This window comes from Solea solea, chromosome 2 (genome assembly GCF_958295425.1).
Source record: "Solea solea chromosome 2, fSolSol10.1, whole genome shotgun sequence".
Taxonomy (NCBI): Eukaryota; Metazoa; Chordata; class Actinopteri; order Pleuronectiformes; family Soleidae; genus Solea; species Solea solea.
Window position 1 is genome coordinate 29,081,117 of NC_081135.1, and position 22,790 is coordinate 29,103,906.

Consider the following 22,790-nt stretch of genomic DNA (forward strand, 5'->3'; position numbering starts at 1 on the left):
ATCGAGTGTTGCTGATGATAGCACTAATCGCTTATGATTAGAAAATCACCGCAGAGGCAGAGAGAAAGAGCGCCGTCACTCTGGGATTTTATCTCAATAAAAAAAAAAAAAACATACACACAACAACACAGAAACAGGCAATATTTCAGTAACCCGCACCAATGATGTGTTACACTTTAAATTAATCTTCAGTTATTTCCTCTTCCACTTACGACAGCGGCTCTGGTGTCAAACTTCACAAATGATTCACAAATATCACACGACTGTGTCTCACAGTCTGTCATTTTATTTTTGTATAATTTGTTGTCGACAGGAAATATTCCAGGTCATATTAAATTCTGAAAAGGTTTCCGTTTCTTGTTGAATTTAAATGAGCAGACACATTTGTTTTGTGAACTGAAACGAAAAATGTACAGCAAAAAAATAAATAGATAATTCAAAGTTTTGACTTGAAATCAAGATTAAAGTTAGAATCCTAGAATATTCAGACCAGGGCTGCAATGATTACTAAATTAATCATCAACTATTTTCATAATTGATTCATCGGTTTGAGTATTTTCTTCAATAAATAAAACAATTTTCAGCTTCTTAAATGGGATTATTTTCTGTTTCCTTACTCTACATGAGAAAGAAGTCGATAAGACTGAATCATTTTGGTCTGTGAACAAAATAAAACATGTGAGAACATCATCGTTTCAAGGTTTGGGATTAACCGATGAAAATAATCATAATCTGACATAATCTATCCGACTGCTTCTGCAGAAACAAAAGGAGCACTCTTTAATTATATTATATTTTATTGTGATAACTATTAATACTGTCTGATTTGACTCATTTTGGAAGAAATAAATATTCGTACTCCTTGTGACATTTTGTTGCGTTGCTATGTGACCAGACCCCCTGAGAAGTGGCCTTAACATCTGATGGGCGACTCTTTGAATGAATTACTCGGTGCTCAACCTGTTCAATAAGAACAAAGCAGCAGTGGAGCAGGTGAATGAGTGCACATTAGGTGCTTGTTTAAGTGTTAAAGGGGTTGGGAGAGGAGGTCGCTGAAGAGACGAGTCTCCAAGACAGACGGAATCGACTCTGCTCGGAAAACATTTGGTAGTTTGTTCCACCACGGAAACAACAAACCAGAAGAGTTTGGACTGTGACACCAGACGAGTGTAGCCAGTGAGGATCAATGATGGGATGACAGAACAAGGAGGAACGAGAATTAAAGAAACACGGAGTGAGGTTCAGAGCAACAATGTTAAAAAATCATCTGTTCATAGTTTGGCAGTATAATTATTCCACTCTTCTTGGAAGACTTTCCTCAAGACTTTTAAAGTGTTTCTGTGGGAATGTGTGCCCATTTATTATGTAGAGCATTTATGAGGTCAGGCACTGATGATGGACGAGAAGGCCTGGCTCGCAATCTCTCTTCCAGTTCATCCCAAAGGTGCTCGATGGGGGTTGAGGACAGGTCAGTCCAAGTTCTTCCACGCCAAACTCGTCAAGCCATGTCTTTATAGTCCTTGCTTTGTGCACTGAGGCACGGTCGTGTTGGAATAGGAAAAGGGTCTTTCTGAAACTAATGCCACAAAGTTGGAAGTGTTACGATTGCCCTTCATTGGAGATAAGGAGCCTAGAGCCAATGGAATTAGATTTGTGTCAATATTTTCAACACGTCTTCCACTATGAATTGAGCGAACAAAAATTAACCACAAAATAAAAATACGCAAATAAAATATCGATTTAATCATTTGAAAATACATTTTTTGTTTGCAATGATCGGAATTCTGTTTGCTCCGACTCTTTTGCGTTCGCGCTCGCTGATTTGGTCTTTGTGCCATGGTTTTTTGTTTCTTGATTCTGACAATGAACGGGAAGTAGTCCCTGGAATCTAACGTTTATAATCTGACAAATGTTAGAGTCTTACAATTATTTTGTCAGATGTCGACGGGGAAAACTTGGGGAACAGGTTCCAGACGGACAGCAACTCCAAGCCCATGACGACTTCCGTGCTGATTTTGTGGTCCATTTTTGTTAGCTCAATTCATAAAGTGTTGTTTGCTTCCTAAAAAGTGTTATTTGGCACAAATCTCATTCCATAAGAGCCTTAAAGCCTGAAAGACCTGAATTCAATACTTAACAGGTGTGTTTGGCAACAATGGAGGAGAACGCTGACCTCTAGAGCTGAATCTCAATAATGAATTTACTGCGATAAGTTCCATTTCTAAATTTCCCGTTTCGGGAACAGATAAAGGCACATGTTATCATATCTTACATAGCTAATGTGTGCAACTGTAGAGGACATTCACGTTTTTTTCTATTTACACTGTTGGGAGTTATATTTTGGAATAGTGCAAATATGAATTCAAGACTGTGTCTAACTTTAGAGTTTCAAACAAATACTTTACGGCGCTATTTTCGGGTTACTTTAAAGTATGTGCCCGTATACATAAATGCGTATCTCTGTACATACTGTGTATGGACGTCCTTTTTCTCCATATGTTCCTTCAGACAGGCACTTTGCACATTTATAAGCAGTGTACTAATAATAGAGTACTAATAATAGTACTCTATTATAATAGCACAAAAGTGCAACTGTATATAATATTCATAACCCGCTGTCATCTGAAATGGACTGTGATTGGTCGCACGTGTACGAGTGCAGTCACAGGAAACACGCACTTGTGTTGGTGTAAGTGTTTTCTACCATGTCAGTGGACTGCTGCAGTTCCCCAAGGATCGTCAACTGTCCATGGGATTGGCCAGTTTAAAATCTGGCCTTCACAAACAGACCTCTATTGACCGTAACTGGTACATTTCCTCAACAGGACCCCAAAAAGCAAAGAGTCAGTCACCGCACAGGCAACACTTACTCGCTGAAACAGAGCACTGCTTGTCACCTTTGCGAGAAAAACAGGGCATTTTACATAAATGCATTTCCTGTTGCTCTCATTTGCATAAGTAGGTACAGCAGCCTACTTGTCCCCGTCATAACCAGAGGCGAGACAGCGAGAGCATGCCAGCAAAAACCCCCCGAAATAAACTGGATCGCTTTCCAAACAGGTTCCAGTTCACATAGAGCGCTGTGTGGTAAACAGATGGATTTGGCTGCAAAAGGAGAGTCATATTCAGACTCACACACAAACTGAGACAGTTTCACAGCAACCCCCCCTCCATCTGGTGATGTGTGTGCGTGTGTGTGTGTGTGCGCGCATATTCCCAAAGCTCAGCTCTGCACCTTTTTTAATCAGTGATAATTAGGGAAGGGGAGCAAACAGAAAGAGCTTGTGGAGTTTTGTGCTTTTATCTTGTTAGCTCACATATTCCGTCTCTTTCCTCCCTGTATGTGACGCTGTCTGCCCACCCACTCTTGAGAGTGTGAGAGAGGGAGAGAGAGAGAGAGAGAGAGAGGAGGGACACCAAGCAGCACAGAGAGCCAGTCTGTTTCCAGCTCCCACTTCACTGTAGCTCTTCTGCCAGACAGGACTCAGCCATCCACCATCACACACGCTCTCTCTCTCTACACGACAGCTGACAACACCTTGTGCAGATTCTTCAGCTGCACCACAGGCTCACACATCTCAAGATTCAAGAGAAAGAGAGAGAGTGAGTGAAAACCCTGACTCAATTTTGTGCTGCACACACAAACGCAGACACACCACCAGCTCTGAGGAGGCTGGTCCGAGGTTGGAAAAGGTGACTCGAGCATGGAATGGAACCTCAGAAGGATGGAAAGTGAACTGAGGCACATCAATCCAGATCTGCTGCAACCCAGCAAGAGCTTCAAGAAGCCGTCCTCGGGCACCATCACCCTCAATGTGGGCGGGTTCCTCTACACTGCCCACCGGACCACGCTGTCCAAACACCCGGGCTCCTACCTGGAAGAGTTAGCCAACGGTAAGAAGCCGGTTCAGCACACTGACTCCATGGGTAACCCGTTCATTGATAGAGATGGTCCGGTTTTTCGCCATGTGCTCAATTTCCTGCGAACTGGAGAGCTCCAGCTGCCCGACGACTTCAGGGAGGCGGGGCTCCTGCGACGGGAAGCCAACTTCTACCACCTGAGCGAACTGGTGGAGGCCGTGGTCGACTGGGAGAGTCAGAGGGCAGCCCAGCGAGAGCCCGCGTTTCTGGAGGTGACGGATAGCCACGAGAGGTCACAGGGCCTCAAGGTGTACTGCAGTGACCCCACCTTCATCGAGAAGGTCAAGGGGCGACTGGTGCAGATCTCCAAGAGCCGCCTGGACGGCTTTCCGGAAGAATTCGAGGTGTCGTCCAACGTGATCCAGTTCAGGCACTTCATCAAGTCGGAGAGCGGCTCGAGGCTGGTTCTGAAGGAGGACAGCACATTCTTGTGCACACTCGATTGTCTTAAATTAGAGGCAGTGATGCTTGCACTAAAATCGGGCTTCAAGCTGGTCACCAGCCTCGACAGCAGCAAAGGATCTGTGGTGGTGGCTGAGGCCCTGCACTTCGTCAAGTAGGATGGTGGCAAAAAAAACAGAGAGAGAGAGAGAAGGAGAAAAGAGTTGTGCCTGATTCCATTTCCACCCTGCTATTGTAAGGTATCGGGTTGAAGATCTTGTAACATGTAATGTGTCATGGTTTGGTAGAAGGAAATTAGGTGGTGGACTGTCTCATAGGATAATGTTAAAGTGATAGTTCAGATTTTTGGGTTGTATGAGGAATCAACTGCAAACTGATGTTTGTGTCGCTTTGTAAAGCACGCACTCTTTGCACCAAAGTCTACAGAGAAAATCAGCAATATCAGTAAGTTGAGATGTGTTTTTTTTGGTTTGTTTTTTACGTTTGTGTTCAAAATCCTTTGTTCCGATTTACTGAAGTGACACAAACTTACCAAATGAAGCAGTAGACAGTAGTAGCAGCTCCTACTGTATGTCCCTGCAAACTAAAAACACAGATTTTCTCAATAGACTTTGGTATGGGAGAATGATGGGATTACAAATTTCAGTTTCCAGTCAGAAATGATATTGGAGACTTAAGCAGGCAAAGATTATGAGGTGAGCCTTTTTTTTTTTTTCTTAAATGGCTAAAATCAGTTTTCAAGTCCCTGATGGCAGCTATTTGTCAGTGAGAGCAAGCATCAGTTCTAAGGCTGGTTCTGAAAGTCAGCGTACGATCAGCATCTCTTACAACCACCCTTTAAAAAAAACAAAAAAAAAACCTGAACTATCCCTTGAATACCTTTACTGCACAGTTTGGGCATACACACACACACACAGGACGTGACAGAAAGACTCGTTGACACTGACCTCTGTACTGCTTTGTGAGCTAGTAATTATAGATTTGAGAGAAACTAACATTGACATCAGCATCAGTGGTTTCTAAATTGGATGTGATTTCACACACACACACACAAGTAAAACTGTCATAAAGTGACACTGAATCCAAGAGACAAAAGGTGTCAAACCGAGACTCTCGCCGTCAACAGCATAATCAGTTGATTTGTCTCCGCACAATAAACGCTTCTGCTGCTGCTGCTTCATCGAAAACCAGCCGTGATGTGCACCGTCGTGCCATTCAGCTTTTACTACGGTGCGCGTGTGAGCGCTCGTAAATGTGTGTGTGCGTTTGTGAGCCGTGTTAAAGTTGGTTTAATGGCTTGTGTTTAGTTTATTAGCCCAAAGGATCCCGAGGTGGGGGGGTGGGGGGTTGAATCCACATCAGACTGAACCGGAGCTAAGTGTCTCACACGTCGACCAGTGCGAAGAACCACGGTTACTGTAAGGGCTTTGAATCTAGCATGATGCATGTGCACTGAATACACTGTGTGTTTGTTAGTGCTGTGAGCGTCTGTGAAGCCAGTGCCACAACGATGTCGACGACTTTTCATTGTGAATATTTGACAAATAAAGGTGACGCTGAAACTATTGGCTCAACCATGTATTTAAAGTGGGGGAACGTGTGTGTACAATTGAATGCCATTGGATTTAACTGTGTTTATACAATATAGTCGGGGTATTTTGTTTGCATCTGGAAAAGATTCATTAAGGCCCATCAGAACCTGTTCTGCACAGTGTGTTACTGTTAAAATGTCCCTGTTCCGGAACTTTCTGATAGACACACAGAACGAACCTTAATCAATAACATTTTCTTTTCCTAATTAACTAATTTATCACTTGGGAACATCATTTGTCCACGTCGGTTGCCTGAAAAAATGAATTTCTTCTCCATAACTCTACCTATACACATACATTCATGTGTATTACTGTGGTTTACATTTTACAGTACTCAACTTCATTTTCTGTCAAAAAAAAAAAAATGGAATTATGTTTGGGTATGTTTTGTATTATTCTGTGATGAACTGCTGAAACTCCTCTTTCTCGATCCTGTCTTGAAATAAATTTCTACCAAAAATCTGCAGCTTGAGAAATTGTAAAGACAAACATCTACACGAAGATTGACCACGGGAGATCGTGTCCGCAGAGGTACAGCTGATTTGAGGCACGTCTTCTTTGATTTTTTTCTCAATGAATCGTAGTATTTATTCAATTTCCAAAACAACATTCGTCTCACAATTCAATTACAACGTGTCATTTCCTGCCATTTATTCCCCCTGCTGTAGTAACGGACACACTACGTTGTACTGGTTTGCTGCCAGCAGAGTAAGGCAACTCCACCAGGAGCAGTTCCAAAGAACCAGTGAGGATATTTGGTGATTTTTTAAATGAGCCAGTCTGAGATGAATTCTACCGTTTCATTTTTTCCCTCTCTGCACTGCCCTCTGACTTGTGCTACATCATCAAAATTATTAGTTATATACTGTGTTTCCTGGCAATAAGCAGTGGAAATACAATTGCAATTTAATCATAAAAGATTGTGATGGACTGAGTTAATCAGCATGGTACTACATCGTCACCCAGAGCTTAGAGATGACCTCAGATGAAAAATATAATCTAATAAAATATTAGAGAGCAGCACGAAGAGATACTTGCGGTCACTAGTAATAAAATTTAAAAAAAGTTAAAAAATACCTCACAATACAAAGTCACACTAATGCAATTACAAAGGTGTGACAGTAAGTATGTGGACTTCCACAAAGTTGCTGAAAATGCAAGCGACAGAAAACAGAATCAAAATGGAAACGTGGCGCTTTTCCACTACACGGTGACTTGAAAAGCAGTTGTTTTCCATGTACTGAATCATCAGAATCAGTTAATTAAAAAGCCACTGGACTGTGATGCCTTATGCTGTCGCTAAATACACCAGACTCCTCTGTTAAATGTCGAGATTTTAGACATTTCCTTTGCTAAATGTTGGAGATTAACGCATGTGTTCAGGATCTTAACGTCTTTTCTTAATTGCTCTACAGTTCGGCTTGGTTCGCTTTGATTCTTGTGTCGGACGCCACGCACATGTGACGACACTCTGTCCAATTAGTGGTAAGATTAAATAAGGTACTAAAAAAGTACTAGGTACTATCGCTAATGGAAACTGTACCAAGTCGAGCCATGTAGTGGAAAAGCGCAGATAGGCAATCAGTTTTTGACGCTCATACAACTAAACTAGACAAACAGTATATACGGTGCCCTGCAGCATTAGCTGTTGGATTCTACGTCAACATCACCACCATGAACACGGCCTGTAAACAAATACAAGTGAACCGTGCAGCTGCAGTTAGTCTGGGTGAAAAGCTCTTTATCTCCCATGTAGGTCGTAACGCTGACGCACACAGCGGCATTTATAGCTCATCGCCTATAACCTTACAGTATGTGAACCATAAATCATTGTCTCCTTTATAAAACAACTGGGGGAATAATAAAATAAATTGTAAAGGCATCCAGAACCCTAATTACTTGTGAAGTAGTTTAGTTTTGCAGGTCTTTCCTGCTCCAGGTCAGTGGACTTGTTGGTGGATCACAGCAATAAGTTTATATGTGTACAACGCGCGAAAAATGCCAAGTCCTTACCTCATTGCCTGTAATTATCACTCGAGTACAACTTTTAATAGACTTCCCTTGACTGGTAAATGCACAACATTCATCACCTAAATCCAGGATGATATCAGGGTTGTTTTGAAGAAAGAAAAACAAAACAACAACCTCAGGGAAATCAGTAGACATTCTATGTTTTTTTGTGTTTTCAAAGGCAGAGTAAAAGAGAAGATATACATTCATATCTGGAGGAGCTACATTTAATTGTTGAAGGTTATATAGGTTAGATTATTAATCCCTTTGACATATAGTATTCCACGTCATGAATCAGTAGTTTGATTAAAGTGGGTCACAAAATAAAGCTTAACTGTAGCGTGTAATGGCTGCATTAAAGGATGAAGAAGATGCTTTGGCAGCGGATGACGGTGCCAGTGCCAAAGCGAATGCAAAACAAGCCTCGTCTGGTTTATGTCCAAACAATGTGAAGCAGGGGATGCGTCAAGATCCATTTATGGACACTAGTGGGAGTGGGAATGTTATAATGTGTTAATTCCAAACGCTGTAAGGCAGTATCTATACTACAAACTTTGTTCCTTCCATGTATCCGGAGTTGCCTTTTACACTGTTTACACCGATGCCACATATGCAGCGCTCGCTCCATCCCTTTATAATGATCGGTTTGGCAGGGAATGGCATCTAAATTGCCGGCCATGCCGCCGCCAAGCCCATCATGACTCATACACCCACAACTGACCTTTGACATCAAACAGACCTCATCCATAGCCCAGTACTCACAGACAAACATTTCAGCCGATGTGTAACACAGTGTGTGACAGACTAATGGTGTTTTTTCATTATACAGTTCTAGCACGGCTCAGCTCGACTCCACACGGTTTGGTATCGGCACGTTGTTTTCCTCCTATAGAACCTCCTCAACGTGGGCGGAGTCGTCATGGCACGGCTGCACAAAGTAGTTCCTTACGATGTACTGAATCATTAGAATCAGTTCATTAAAAAGATTAGCTCAGTACTTTCCGCAAGTGCTGTCACTAAATACACCAGACTCCGTTGTTAACCCTTAGAACACAGAGGATTTAGGCTGTTTTTTCCCCCCCATTGCTGTGTTAAACGTAAATACAGAGGCTATAAGACAATGTGCAATATAGAGTGTTTTATATCCTAGTTTTCAGCACAACCTATAGGCGATCTGATGAATGTGATCGAAAGTCACATTTCACTTCTTCCCTTCTGCACAAGTATCGTTTAACCCATTTAAAAAAAAACAAAAACTGAAAACTTTTAACTGATCTACAGTTGGGCATTGTTCGGTTTGATTCTTGTGTCGGTCGTCACGCTCATGACTCTTCCAGTGACAACACTCTCTGACCAATCAGTGTAGTTTCAGCTCACTTCCCCTTGTCAGAGCAGGTGCTAAAACAAGCACCAGGCACCACATGCTATCCCTAATGTAAAAGCAAAAGAAAAATGAGTAAAGTCGAGATCGAACTGTAAAGTGGAAAAGCGCCGTAAATGTGAGGAGATAAAACTAAAGTGATCCCATCAAGCACAGCACTGACACTTCCAGCCTGAGGCCTTCTTACAAGCAAGTAAAGGAAAATAGAGGGGACAGGTGGAAAGAAAAGAGAGAGAGCTAGAAACAGTCTCATCTTTTCACCTGTTGCCAGGCAAACTCAACTCCTACATCATACGCTCTTATTCTACTCTCCCTCTGCCTCTCTAACACACCCCTGCTCATTGTTTGTAATGACGTGTGGAAAATGACTAACAAACCTCCAATTCTTACCTTTCAACTCCAGAAAGAGAGGCAATGAGGAGGAAAGAAAACAGTGTGGTGAAGAGGAGGAGGAGGAGGAGGAGGAAGTGGAGGTGAGGCCCATTTTCACTTTTCAATCTCAGCTCAGACAAAAGAGGCAGCAGCAACCACAAGTCACACACAAAAGCCCTGTTTCCACCAACAGGTATAGTTTGGCTCAGTTCAGTTCAGTACGCGTTGAGGGTACCAACATGGAGAGGGGTACTGTTGCAGTTTTTTTGGACCCATTTCTTGGGTCCTTCTTCTACAGGACAGAGCTACAAACACCATACAGAGTTATCAGCTGTCAGTGACAGTGCAGCCTGTCGTCTTTTTCTCAAACAAAGCTTGTCTTCTTGTGATGAACAGTCACATGACAAGAAGAAAGAATATGGACTGTGTTGTGTTGCGTTCCTCTCGTTTGTGGAATTTATCGTCACGTCGGTGTGACATCACTCTATTTAAGTAGCTGACAGAGATAACACCGGCCAGCTCACCAGTGACGACCCCACAGTGGAAAAGTAAGCCAGATCAGGGCATACTGTTCCCGACTGTACTGCACAAGCTGAACTGCAATGTACCGCCTGGTGGAAACGATAAAAACAACGTTTTCATGCCATTATAGTAAGCATAGGACGATGGGGATATTTCATGCAATGACCGAAATAATACAAAATTGACGATATTATGCTTATAATAAATAATATTATTCTCTGGATGAATTTTTCTTTTTTTAAATTAAATTTTCTAAATAAGATCATTATTAATCATGAGGTCTTGGAATGACTGCACAGACGCAGGCTCCCCCTTGTACCACTTCCAAATAAATAACTAGGACTGTATGTTGCCGAGCTAAGCAGCATATTCAAGTCACTGGTGCACAGTGTGAATTATCTTCCTAATGGCAAAAATTCACCGCTGCGAGTGTTTTCTATCGTGATATTTGATAAAATCCTATACCAAACATCCCTAACATAAACAATGCCAAAACCTGAGCCTTTCCATACTACTCCTGATAAACAAGAAGAACAAGAACTACACCTCTGGGTGTAAAAGCCTCTGAAGCAGACCTTACTCATCAAAAATGTATGTGAATCATTTGTTCACAGATTCCAGCCTGAAGTCTATTTTTTTTTCTGCCACTGAGGTGAGAAAAATCCATATGTCCCCAATGCTGATAACGTTGCTTCTGGAATTTTCCAGAAACAAAATGTCAGTTCGAAACTTTTTTGGCGTGCATGTATATTAATTAATAGTAATCGTCACGCTTTGACACGCCATCCACGTGAACTCTTATACGATTCAAAAATCAGTGACAGGAATCTGTGTCTGTAGAGTGAAGTTAACGATCAGGGCAGTCAATTTCTGTCAATGTTTTTTTTTTTCATTTTCAGAAAACTGACGACCAGCTGATGGTTCTGTGAAGACACAGACAACGTGGCATCAGAGAGCAAGTACAAGGACGAGCTCTTCAACTCTCTCTCTCTCTTTCTCTCTCTGGATGGATTGCTGCACTGGGAGCTGCAGTCATGGACAGCAATATACCGATATGAACCAGACTGAGAAATACGATATGTTAAAAACAAACAAACTGCCATGTAAACAGCATTTCCTCATTATTGTAATGCAACAAACATTATGATGGAAATAATGTCTTACTCAGAATAATGTTGAAATACTGCTTCTACTTTCTCCATTTTTTTCTTTGTGTAATTGTGCATTAAAACACACATTTCCTGCTGTGGCAAGTTCACAATATGCCACCTGAAGAGAAAACTCACCCCAGAAGGTTTGTAAAATGTGCTACAATGGCTTCATTCCGTTAAGTGTCCTGCTGACAGAGGCTCACACTGCATCTGCTGGTGACACAGCTTCATGTTTAGTTCCCTGTCATTACGCTGGGTGTCACATGGCTTTTGTGTGGGGAGCACAGCCAGTGTTGGACAAACCTTTATTTCCAGAGGCAAAACAAAGGAACGAGAAAGTGGACAATGTTTCTCTGGTTAGACCATTTCTGGCTTGCTCTGGGGGTTTTTTGCACCAGAGAAAAATAACAGATGTAACTGTAAATCCAAGTAATTCTGGATTGATCTGGATTGTGCCTTTTTTTGAGTCCTGGCTGTAAAAGCCGACAACCATCTCCTACATTTCAGTAGCTCAAATGGACCTTGTGGGACCTTGTGGTTGAGAAACAAACAGAAACAAACAAACTGGCTCACAGGATCTCGGAAACAGATCAGCAAAACCCAGAAAGGCTACTACACTCCAGTTACACACATGGTTCCAGGAGTTTACGACACACAGCTCTGGAATGGATCCTGGAGCAATGAAGGTCATGTAGTCAATCATGTGCTCCTCCTCGCACTTGGACAATGTGATGGTCATCATGAAGGACATGAAAACCTTAAAGGAATACTTCACTGATTTGCATTTAGCTCTGTATTACTAGACTAGGGGTAGTATTTTTGAAAAATTGTGCTTCTCAACCTCAGTTTTCCCTGAGTCCAGAAATATCTTCAATCTTTTTTCTTTTTTACCACCAGTGACACTTGGTCCGAGGCTTGAAACTGCAACGCTAATTCGCACTTTTAGACCCACTCGTAGGGGGACGGGACCTCATTCCCAGAATGTAAACAGTGTCCGCCATCTTTGCTAACAGTTACGCTAACAGGACCAAGTGGCACTGGTGGATACTTAACAAAGAAAAGAATGAAGATATTTCTCAACTCAGGGGAAACTGAGGTTGGGAAGCACAGTTTTTCAAAAATACTACCTTTATTCTAGTAATACAAAGCTTAATGCAAATCGGTGAAGTATTCCTTTAAGTTTGGTCATACTTTCTGCATTCCATGTCCGTGGGGAGCCAGTTTGGTTTTCCATTCATACTAAAATTCCACGTCAGTCTGGCTTTCCGATCACTTGATCTAACATTCCCCTCCAACAGCAGTGTTTTCTTCGCCAGGGGTTCATCCTTTTTTTCATGTCTTTGAGCCTTGAGTTGTACATGTGAAGTTACATGTGGTGAATTTCCTGCTCACACTCACTCAAATGTACACATTTTGTTGCACGCACAGAAGCAGAAAGCAGAACCCGAGCCAGGTACGGCTCTTTGTGGCCGGCGAATCTCTTTCAGCGGGATAATAGCGGACTCTTCCACACAGAACGCATTGTTCGGAAATGGTTTGAGGAATGTGGTAAGCAGTTCAAGGTGCCCTCTAAATTCAGCAGGTGTTAATATAATCGTGCATTTGCAGAATGTGCAGGGATAAGTCTGATCCCTGCTGCTGGTTACACTGCATTATAAAAGATATGATTATAGATTATACATAGTTTAGCGTCATGCTCATGAATAATGTGCTTGTGAATGTTGTAGAGGTCTGACCTTTTGGTCTATTATTTTGGTGTAATTTTAAACTGTAAACTGTTAAAGTGTCTTGTGTGTACTGTCACGCCAATTAAGATTTGATATCTATCCATCACACATCTGCAATAAATCCTTAATACATTGTCTAGTTAATCTATGTGAACACATACAAATAAGAACCATGACAAATTAATTTCAATATGATGAAATACAGCACAATACCACACAGAACAGTAAGATCCTCCAAAACCAAAAACACGTTCCTGAAACCATTTTGATTACATGAAGTTAGACTTTACTTTAAATTGTATTAGACTGCATCAGTTAGAAGTAGGTAAATAAACTGGAAAGTGATTATGTGACAGTTACTAAATACTGTATGCCTTTTGTAACTCCACTATTAACCTGTGTTTTTCAATGAGTAAAATAAATAAATTATTTTTAAATTAGAATGAATTCATGCATAACCTACACTCTAGATGTGCAGCCGCCAATGTGAATGTGTAACTGTATAACCTTGTTTTCTAGTTGTCTTCTGTTGCTGTGAACTGGTGCAACAGTAGAGAGCGACTATGCTCGAGAGGCCAGGAACTCTGAAGCCTCCCATTGGAAAAACACGGGAGGAAACGGCCTTAACTCCCCTAACAAGACTGCTCCTCGACGTCAGACATGGAAACCACCCAACCACACAGTTGTAAGTGCAAAACTTATGGTATTATACAATTCTAGCACTACTCGGCGCGACTTGTTTTTTTTTTTTTTTTTTACAAAGAAGGGTCCATGAAAAGTTTTAGAAGTGTATTCTACAGCTCAAAAAAAGGTTTGAGAGGATAAAATATTCCCCAACCCCATGCTGCCCGTGTAGTAGGAAAACGACGTGCCGATACAACAAATGGGGATTTTCCATTTTACAGTTCCAGCACGACTCGGCTTGACTATTTTTGCTTTTCCATTGTACCTGGGACGTACCTGGTATCTGGTACTTATTAAGTACCTGTTCTGGTGAGGTTCCAAGTGAGCGGAGCCGATACTATAATTTGACGTCAACAGACTGCCGGCCACTGATTGGTCAGAGTGTCGTCACTGGCAGAGTCATTCCGATTAATCAACCAAAAATTGCCGCACTGTAGATCAGACTTAGAAATGTGCTTGCTAAATGTTGCAGATCAATGCATGTTCTGGATTTTTTTTAAATCTCAGTATTTAACAGAGGAGTCTGGTATATGTAGCGACGGCACTGCTGAAAGCGGGCGATCGTGAGCCGAAATCACAACTCGTTCAGCCGAATTTAAGTCCAGTGACTGATGGAGTCTGTGCCCTGGTCATGCAGGAAGTACTGAACTAATCTTTTTAATTCACTTTCTTGAATGTTTCAGTACACTGCTTTGCTCATTACTAGTTTGTGTGCTTGTGTCCTGTATAAACGACGTCAGGGCAGTTCAGCACAGCTGTGCTACGACAACCCCGCCCACGTTGAGTATCAGGCGTGTGCCTGATACCAAAGTGAGTAGACGAGTTGAGTAGTGCTAGAGCTTGATCTTCACTTGCATATAATGGAGAAGCGCCATTACTGTTCAGGGAATGAAGTCGGATCCTGATAGCGCGTGTTGTTAGGGTCATCAGACTACAGAGTCATGTTTTTCAAGGAGGCCTCAGTTGAGAGATAATCCTCTTTAAACCCTCCACTCATCTCACACACCTGGCCTCTCTCCTTCAGTAAAACTCCTACAACAGTCTGCTCGGTGTCCAGCCAACAGCCACTTCCACTTCTGCACCGGCTCAATTCATGAGGATCCAACACAACACCATACGAACACTGCACGACATCAACGTTTCTTATTTCTCACTGGGGATCAAAGTATTTCTGACTCTGACACAAAAAAAAAACCATACAAACGTTTTCTCTGCTTCTTGTATGTAGCCTATGTGAAAGACATCAAAATCACAGCCCATCTCTGTTTTACTCCATGAACGAAAAAAACGCATTAGAAAATGAGAAAATCCAACACTAGTTAATGGACGTGTGCGCTCAAAGCCGCCGTGTCAAAGTAACAGCAGTTCACAGACAATCTACAGAAATGTCTACAAATGAACAGTGAACTCCGACGCTTTGATTTTCAAAATACTCGAGCACCGGAAACTTTCAGTGGAAAGCTCTGCAGAGGCAGCTGAAAGAAAGTCACACTGTAACAGAGCAGTACATTACATCTGGCCTTCTGTTCTCCTTTGCACGCTTCTGTGCAAACTAAGCCTGTTGCTTAGCAACCTCTTAATCAATACCTGGTCCTTGCCAGAACAAAGCAGAACAACTAGAGAGGAAATAATGGAGGAACATTTAGCTAGCAGGCGTACAATACAAAAGCCACGTCAGATGGTATTCGTGTACATATCAATCAACGACAGTAACCATTAGAAACCTCCACCATTGTTGGCCTGTTGAATACATGGCAGAGAAGCAGAGGAGGAGGAATGGATTATACAGATTATACGAGACACATGCGTGACTGGCTGGATTACATATTTTCTAATAAATAGACAAGGACAAAGTAGGCACCGCCCATTTTTCGACATTGGTAGAAAAAAAACAAAAAAATCTTTGTGTCACGAAATTCTTCGGTTTATTATCATGACATTAGAAATGAGTTTGCTGACTGAGTGACGGAACAATCAAGAGATAGAAAGCAAGGAAATAAAGGTTATTCAGCAGCCACATAACCCTGTTTTTGTGCCTTTAGCCCAGTTTTAAGTGCTTTAAATCATGAAAACATGTTCTCAGGTGAAAATAAAAGTGTTCATGTCTCATGTGTGGAGTGTAAATGATGATGATGACCCTACACCAGGGATCACTAAGTAAATGCCGTCAAGGGAATTTTATGTGGTAAGAAATTGAATATTTGGGCCAAAACATCATATTTTCATCAGGCAAAAGGGCCTTAAAACGTCTTCGGTCAGAAGCGTTTGCTGCCTTAACAATAATGTAGATTTTGTCTTTAATCGCCAGCTTGTTACGAAGACAAATGCGTGTGAGATACGTATTCGTATTGTGTGGAGTTTGCACGTTCTCCCAGTTTCCTCCCACAGTCCAAAAACATGCAGAGGTTAACTGACCACTACTGCCTGTAGGTGTGCCTGTGAGTGAGTGACTGTTTGTTTGTCCCCATGTCCTGCAGTGGTCCTACCGTGATCCTCATGTTTATGATGTTTTAGATAATGGATGGATGGATGAGGAGCATATGTGATGGAAAAACTTACTCCATTTCACTTTAAATTTGAAAATGCACACCTGCTCCATCCGATGTGTCGAGAATCTGCAAAAATCTGAGTAGGTGTGAGGCAAAAAAAAGTGTGAGAGTGCAAGTGAAGATCAAACCACTGCAGGTGTGTGTGCAGTGTGTGTTTAAGAGAGAAACTGTAAAAAAAAAAATAATAATAATAAAAAAAAAAAAGTGAGTGGGAGACCGGTGTCATACAGTACACCTTCCTGTAGGCGAGTGGGGGTGGAGCTGAGCATCAGTCAGGTAAATAGAGACTACACACCACCACATCTCCAAGGACATTATCCCACTTTCACAGCAAAACCGACACGGACACCTTCAAGATGAAACCAGGAGCTTTTTACGCCTTCTGAATGCCACATTCCCACATTCACAAACACAAGACCATCATTCTCATCATCCTCTCTCACCCCGACAACGCAAAGCTTTAGTTGTTTTGTTTGAGCCTAAATAGATTTTCAATAATTCAGCCGGACGTTTGAAGCATGCTAAAGTGTTGCCGTTTGAGATAAAAGAACAAAACACATGTTGTAAAAGAGAAAAATCCATTATCACATGTAGGAGGTTGATATTAATGCAGATGCAAGTGTGGGTGCAACTAAAGTGCATGAGGGCGGAGATGGAATCAACCTTTTGGCTGTCGGATGTAACCTAATGAGGAGAAAGCTTTATTTCAATTTCCATTACAGTTAACGGACGGAGACAGAAATGTAACTGATGGGAAACCATCTGTTGCCATGGCAGTAGCACAGAGAATTTCAATTTTCCTACAAGGACAAACCACCACAGGAAATATTTAGTAAATTAAGCTGAATCTCAGTGCATTCACCCACACACACTGTCCCAATTTTCCCCTTCAATCTTTAGACTTGATGATTAGGACATACCCTTTAAAATTTGGCTTAATTACAATCAATATTTCTGTGCCAATGTGAGTGGCGGTGTGAGTCGTGCTCAACCTTCAGAGAATTATCACCTGAATCTGAAGCTCCACTCAGCTTTACAGAGTTATGTCATGTCTGTCAGCTCATTAATGAGCCAGTTTCAATATACAGCAGCAGCAGCAGCAGCAGCAGCAGGCGGCCGTTTTTAGTGCAAAACGCTGTAGGAACCTTCTATAGAGGCAAAAAAAAAGCTCATTAACAGGAGGAGAAATTACCATGGGGAGACACTTATCTGATTTCTTTTAAATCCACACATGGAGATATGTCATTTCCATAATGCCACTGATTTTACTCATTTGTGATGCTGTAACATCCTACAACAGTAATATCTCTTTTCTCTTCTTTCCTTTCTCAGTTACACAACCTACCTGAAAACATTTAAAAAAGGCCAGATATATTTGTTATCTTTGTGTGGACACATACGATGTGTGTGGGAAATGATTAGTTTCTGCAGGCTAAATAAAGGAGAGAGGGAGAAAAAAAAAAACCACTTTCACAACATCATTAGTAATATCAGTTCATACTTATCTAACAGTATCACTGGAACCAGCTTTTTAGTAAGTAAATGCCCAAAGTGTTCCAATTTAACTTCTATTCTACCACGTGCCTTGCTGCCATCAGTGAGATGAAACGTAAACAAGGATTAACTATATAAATAAAAGATATAAAGAGCTATACAAAGAAAGCCATAAAATATTAGAATAAAATATATTTCAATATAGAGTGCTTTATATGCTAATATATTATACCACCCTTCATAAAACCATAAATATTTTAGAAATCTTTCAAAAAAATTTGTTTAAAACTAAAACAAATTTGCCAAATAACAAACTGGATTCACATTTTATACCCTTTTTTGCACTTAAGCAAACTGTTAATATTTAAGTCACGATACGATATTATCACGATATTTAAGTCATGATACGATATTGTCACGATATTTAATCACGATACTGTCACGATATTTAAGTCACAATACTGTCATGATATTTATGTCATGATACGATATTGTCACGATATTTAAGTCATGATACGATACTGTCACGATATTTAAGTCACGATACGATACTGTCATTATGTTTAATTCTCGATAAGCTATTATCACGATGATACGATATTGTCGCAATATTTAAGTCACAAGACGATAATATCACAATATTTAAGTCACAATACAATACTGTCACAATATTTAAGTCACAATACGATACTGTCACGATATTTAAGTCACGATACTGCCACAATATTTAGGTCATAATACGATATTGTCGCGATATTTAAGTTACGATACAATATTATCACGATATTGCAAAATCATATATTGAGATATACTCACACAACAGCTCTAGTAAGAGTGAGCACTTGGCACCATCTAGTGGACTGAAATGTCAATTGATTTTTTTTATGCTAATCCACAAAAAGTTACATATTTATTTGTAACATCAGTTAAAAAATGTTGACTTTTTGTCCCAAAAGTGATATAATATGGCCAAACAAAAGATTACAATATCACACTGTATAGGATATTATTGCTATTTGTGGTAAAAAAAAAAATCACCAAAAAAACTTAAAAAATGATTTTGTCTCTTTGATAGTTCAAACTTTTTCACTACTGCTCCAGTTATATAAATGTTTTTCCACTCTTGAGTAGAGTTATGGCCAAAAAAAACCATTTGTGTATTAAACCAATTTGGCTCCAAATGAAGGACGTTAAAAGCTTGCTTGTTGAGTTTTTGTGCCATCAACACTCAAATACAGCAACACCCTTAGAGGCTTGAGAGGCAGTAATTTAATTGTTACTGAGCACTGGCAAACAGAAAGGCGCAGAACTGCTCTTGATTTAAACACCCTGCCTCCTGCTGAGTTAGTATTGTCACAGATTTTTGTTCCATTTCACTTTTTCTTTCCTGCAATAGCTTCCATTTAATTTGCAATTTTCTGCTATTGCCTTCAAACAATTATTACATTGTGGATGTTGTTTACTTCCCTTGTAAGTCCATTAAATGTTCACAGCTAGAACGACTTGATGCCAATTTCAGCCTTATCCAATATCAATCTGATAAAAATCTGTTTTGCGTTTTTTTCCTCTTTTATCTGAAAATATGTCCACTTTCTGCTCATAAGACGTTTCTCTCTTTACAATCTGATTTTCGTGAAGCATTTACGTGATATGTAGGGTTTGGGGTCGCATCAGATTTTACATTTACAATATACCGATATCAGATCCTGCGATTTAGACTGGAATCAGACCAATACCAACACTTAATAATATCATATCAGCTCATCCCCAGTTACAGCTACTGTATTTCAAGCTCTGCATCTCATACAAGTCCCTCTGGCTCAGAAAGCAGGATGACAAACGATGCCTGCAGCAAAAATCCTCCATACATCAGTAGTCAAGTCGCATAAAAACCAGCTCTCCTCCAAAAGCAAGAAAACTACTGTAGAAAAGAAACTACAGAAGAGGTGCGCACCATGTTTTTTCCCGTAGGGCCACACTGACATAGATGAAGTATGGGAAGGGCCACATATAAAAAGTTTTATGTATATCTTAAATATAAGAAATTTACCCAGGACTTTGAAAAACTTTCACCAAAATAAGTACCTCGTCACTGGGGACTTTTCAGATTACCAGGAACTCTAGAGGGGTGGGGCTGTGTGCTGAAGAACGCTGATTGGTGGAACACATTTTGCAGCCATTTAACCCTCCTGTTGTCGCCAACAGGATTTGGCACGCATACTTTACTTCTCATTAGCGTCGTCACTCCTAGAACATTTGTGATATCTAGAAAATTGAAACCCCATGTCAGCTGAGATTGGCCCAGCGACCCTCATGATTACGGTAGCCCTTCAGGACTTCCACGGAACGACCGTCCAATCACAGACAAGATTTATAACCATAATTCCTAAACGGTTGAATAACTGCCAGATATCGAAAGTGAAAGTTATCTTGGAAAACGAGGCATAAGCAAAAAAATCATTAAATAATTTTTTTGACAATTCTACAGCCATAGAATCAAAATATATCCAGACGGCCTGAATATCATGATGTGATAAGAGGGTGAAGCCAGTACGGCTGGAACCCACCTTTAAACAAGACCTTTAACAGAAGACAAAGAAAGACAGAACTTGGTCCATTTCCATACATCGGCCATTTCAAAAAACATGGAGAAAAAGAACACGGTGGAAATACAAACCGCACAGATTACAGAGAATTCTCTTCCCACAGTAAATAAATCTGGATTATGTGCTGAAAGTTATTAGTTTGTTTTTGCAACAACAAAATCCTCAAGCCTCTGAATCAGTCCATATATATTATTTGTGCTTTTTTTCACCACAAGCATTTGATTGCTGGTTTGTTTTTTCCCCTATTTACCACTTTTTCCAGACTCATTGATCTGCAGGTGGACTACTTGCAGTAAGATTTACAGATTATTTCCATGTTGGACACAAACCGCTCTGCACTGCGATCCAATTAAAACTTAATTGGTTCGCAGTGCAGCATGGTTTGTGCACAGTGGAGTCAGTCTGAAGGCTGCTGCCGTGTCTCAGATAAAATTATGAAAAGAAGCAGAGAGTGAAAGGCTGGAGCAGCCGAGCTGCAGACTGACCTGTGCTGCTCTGGCTGAAAACTGCCAGTGTCTGACCACCCACTGTTTGCACCGTGAAGGGATGATCCCGCGGCACATGAAATGATCCGTCCTTCTCCTCCGCGGCACCCAGCGCGCTCAGCTCTGCATCGAGGCTGAAATGTACCTGAGAAACACAGCAGAGTCAAGACATGGTGGACGACAACATTATTCTCTGAGTCACCAGATAAGGTCAAATATGACAGGATGAAACTTGAGGGAGCAGAGTCAGTGGTCATTTTTTATATCATTCTACTCATTTTCACCTATTTAAAATGGATACTGTGTGATATTTGTGCAGATCTGTGAGAAACAAATATGTTCTCTTCACAGTCTGTAGAATATGATGTGAAGATCAAGACAATAATTCAATAAAAATTTATATTTTGCCAAACATTTTGGCTTATATCTCAAATGCATAGATGGTCACATGTCATGACGGCTTTGCCTTGATTAAGTTTAACTCCACTCAAAATAAGATAAAACATGAGATTTGCAGCCTTTAGGGGTCAGTATAAACCTTTAGTGTTGGTGTTTTTCTACAGTCAGAAACTGCTCTGTTGATTTTATTTGTCATCCATTTGTAGGCTACACACATATTTAATATTACAGTAGGCTGCATTGCAATTTTGATGAATTGTTCAGCCCTAAACGGCAGAGATATGAAAGCACTTAATGAACTCCTTAATTCACCAAATAAGTGGAAAAGAAGAAGCTGATTTTTAATCACAGAAGGAAATTAATGATTTCATCCCCGAGCCATAGACAAAGCTCTTTCAGGTCTTTGCGGTGTTAGATGAAGTTGGCTCACCTCTGTTTTGCCTTGTTTTCTGTCAAGGAGACAGAGAAGCAGATGCATCACTCATATTATTCAAGGCTGCAGTTTAAGATTATAATGAATACTCTATTATTTTCCTACATAAAATAGCCTTCAATAATACCCACACCCCAATCAACAGTTCAAAATGTGACAACAACACCTAAGATAATTACAAAAAAACAGCTTAATCAGAGAATTGCAGAATTAGAATGAGATATAAGGATAGATATATAAATAGAAGGATAATATTTCTTGGTGATTGATTCCTTTGGTACATACTTTCCAATGGTGATCTTTCCAACTTCTCCCTTTTCTGCAGCGTTGTCCCACTGCTGAGATAAATACTTGGGAACCTGGGGACATGAATACACCAACGTACAACACATAAACATTAACACTTCCATATTTGTATCATGTATGGGAAGATAAGAACATTTCTTGTCACAACTATATTTACCAAAATAAGGGCTATCTTATCTTATCTTAAATACTGTCTCCCCTTTGTGACACTTCAAAATAAAATAACTAGGACTGCATTTTAGCCGTGTTTACAAGTCAATAACATTAAATATGAACAATTTTCTCCAAGAACAGATTGTACCGATAATTGAAGTTCACCATGATCAGCATGTTGTGAGAGCTTTTATCGCGATGCGTGGTAATATCGTGTATTGTCTGATCCCAAATTTTTACAACTTTAATAATGGTGAATAACTTTGCTTCAGTTGACAGGTTAACACATTTATTCTGTTAATTGTACTTAATCTGAGATGGATGATCGAAGCGTTAATCGGATTGGCCTGTAAAGCAGCACGACTGACCTGCACCTGTATAACCCGCTCAACCAATTAATCATGTAATCAATCATGTAATCAATCATTCAATGATTTGTGTGATAAAAGACGGTAGAACAAACCTTAACCAGCCACACGCCTTGACTCTGTTTGACTCCGGTCAGGTTGAGCTCCGTGTTCTGGGACATTCTCGCTTCGACTTGTCCACGCGTGTCTGTCTGTCGGTCGGTAACGATTCAGGCCACAAAATAAAACGACCCCG

The 22,790-nt window shown here is 40.6% G+C and overlaps 2 protein-coding genes across 2 annotated transcripts in view; one reads left to right on the forward strand and one right to left on the reverse strand.

Annotated features, from left to right (window-relative positions):
* Window positions 1-22,790, reverse strand: part of LOC131455395 (general transcription factor IIF subunit 2-like) — a 41,231-nt gene extending 18,441 nt beyond the window's left edge. The window contains exons 1-4 of the mRNA XM_058622996.1: window positions 22,651-22,790; window positions 22,014-22,087; window positions 21,726-21,744; window positions 20,897-21,041 (exon numbers count right to left, since the gene is read on the reverse strand). Coding sequence (XP_058478979.1) covers window positions 20,897-21,041; window positions 21,726-21,744; window positions 22,014-22,087; window positions 22,651-22,716 — 304 coding nt within the window. The 5' untranslated portion in view covers window positions 22,717-22,790. The remainder of the gene's footprint in view (window positions 1-20,896; window positions 21,042-21,725; window positions 21,745-22,013; window positions 22,088-22,650) is intronic.
* kctd4 (potassium channel tetramerization domain containing 4) lies at window positions 3,253-5,888 on the forward strand. Its single transcript, XM_058622994.1, has one exon. The coding sequence runs from the start codon at window positions 3,705-3,707 to the stop codon at window positions 4,479-4,481; it is 777 nt and encodes a 258-aa protein (XP_058478977.1). The 5' UTR covers window positions 3,253-3,704; the 3' UTR covers window positions 4,482-5,888.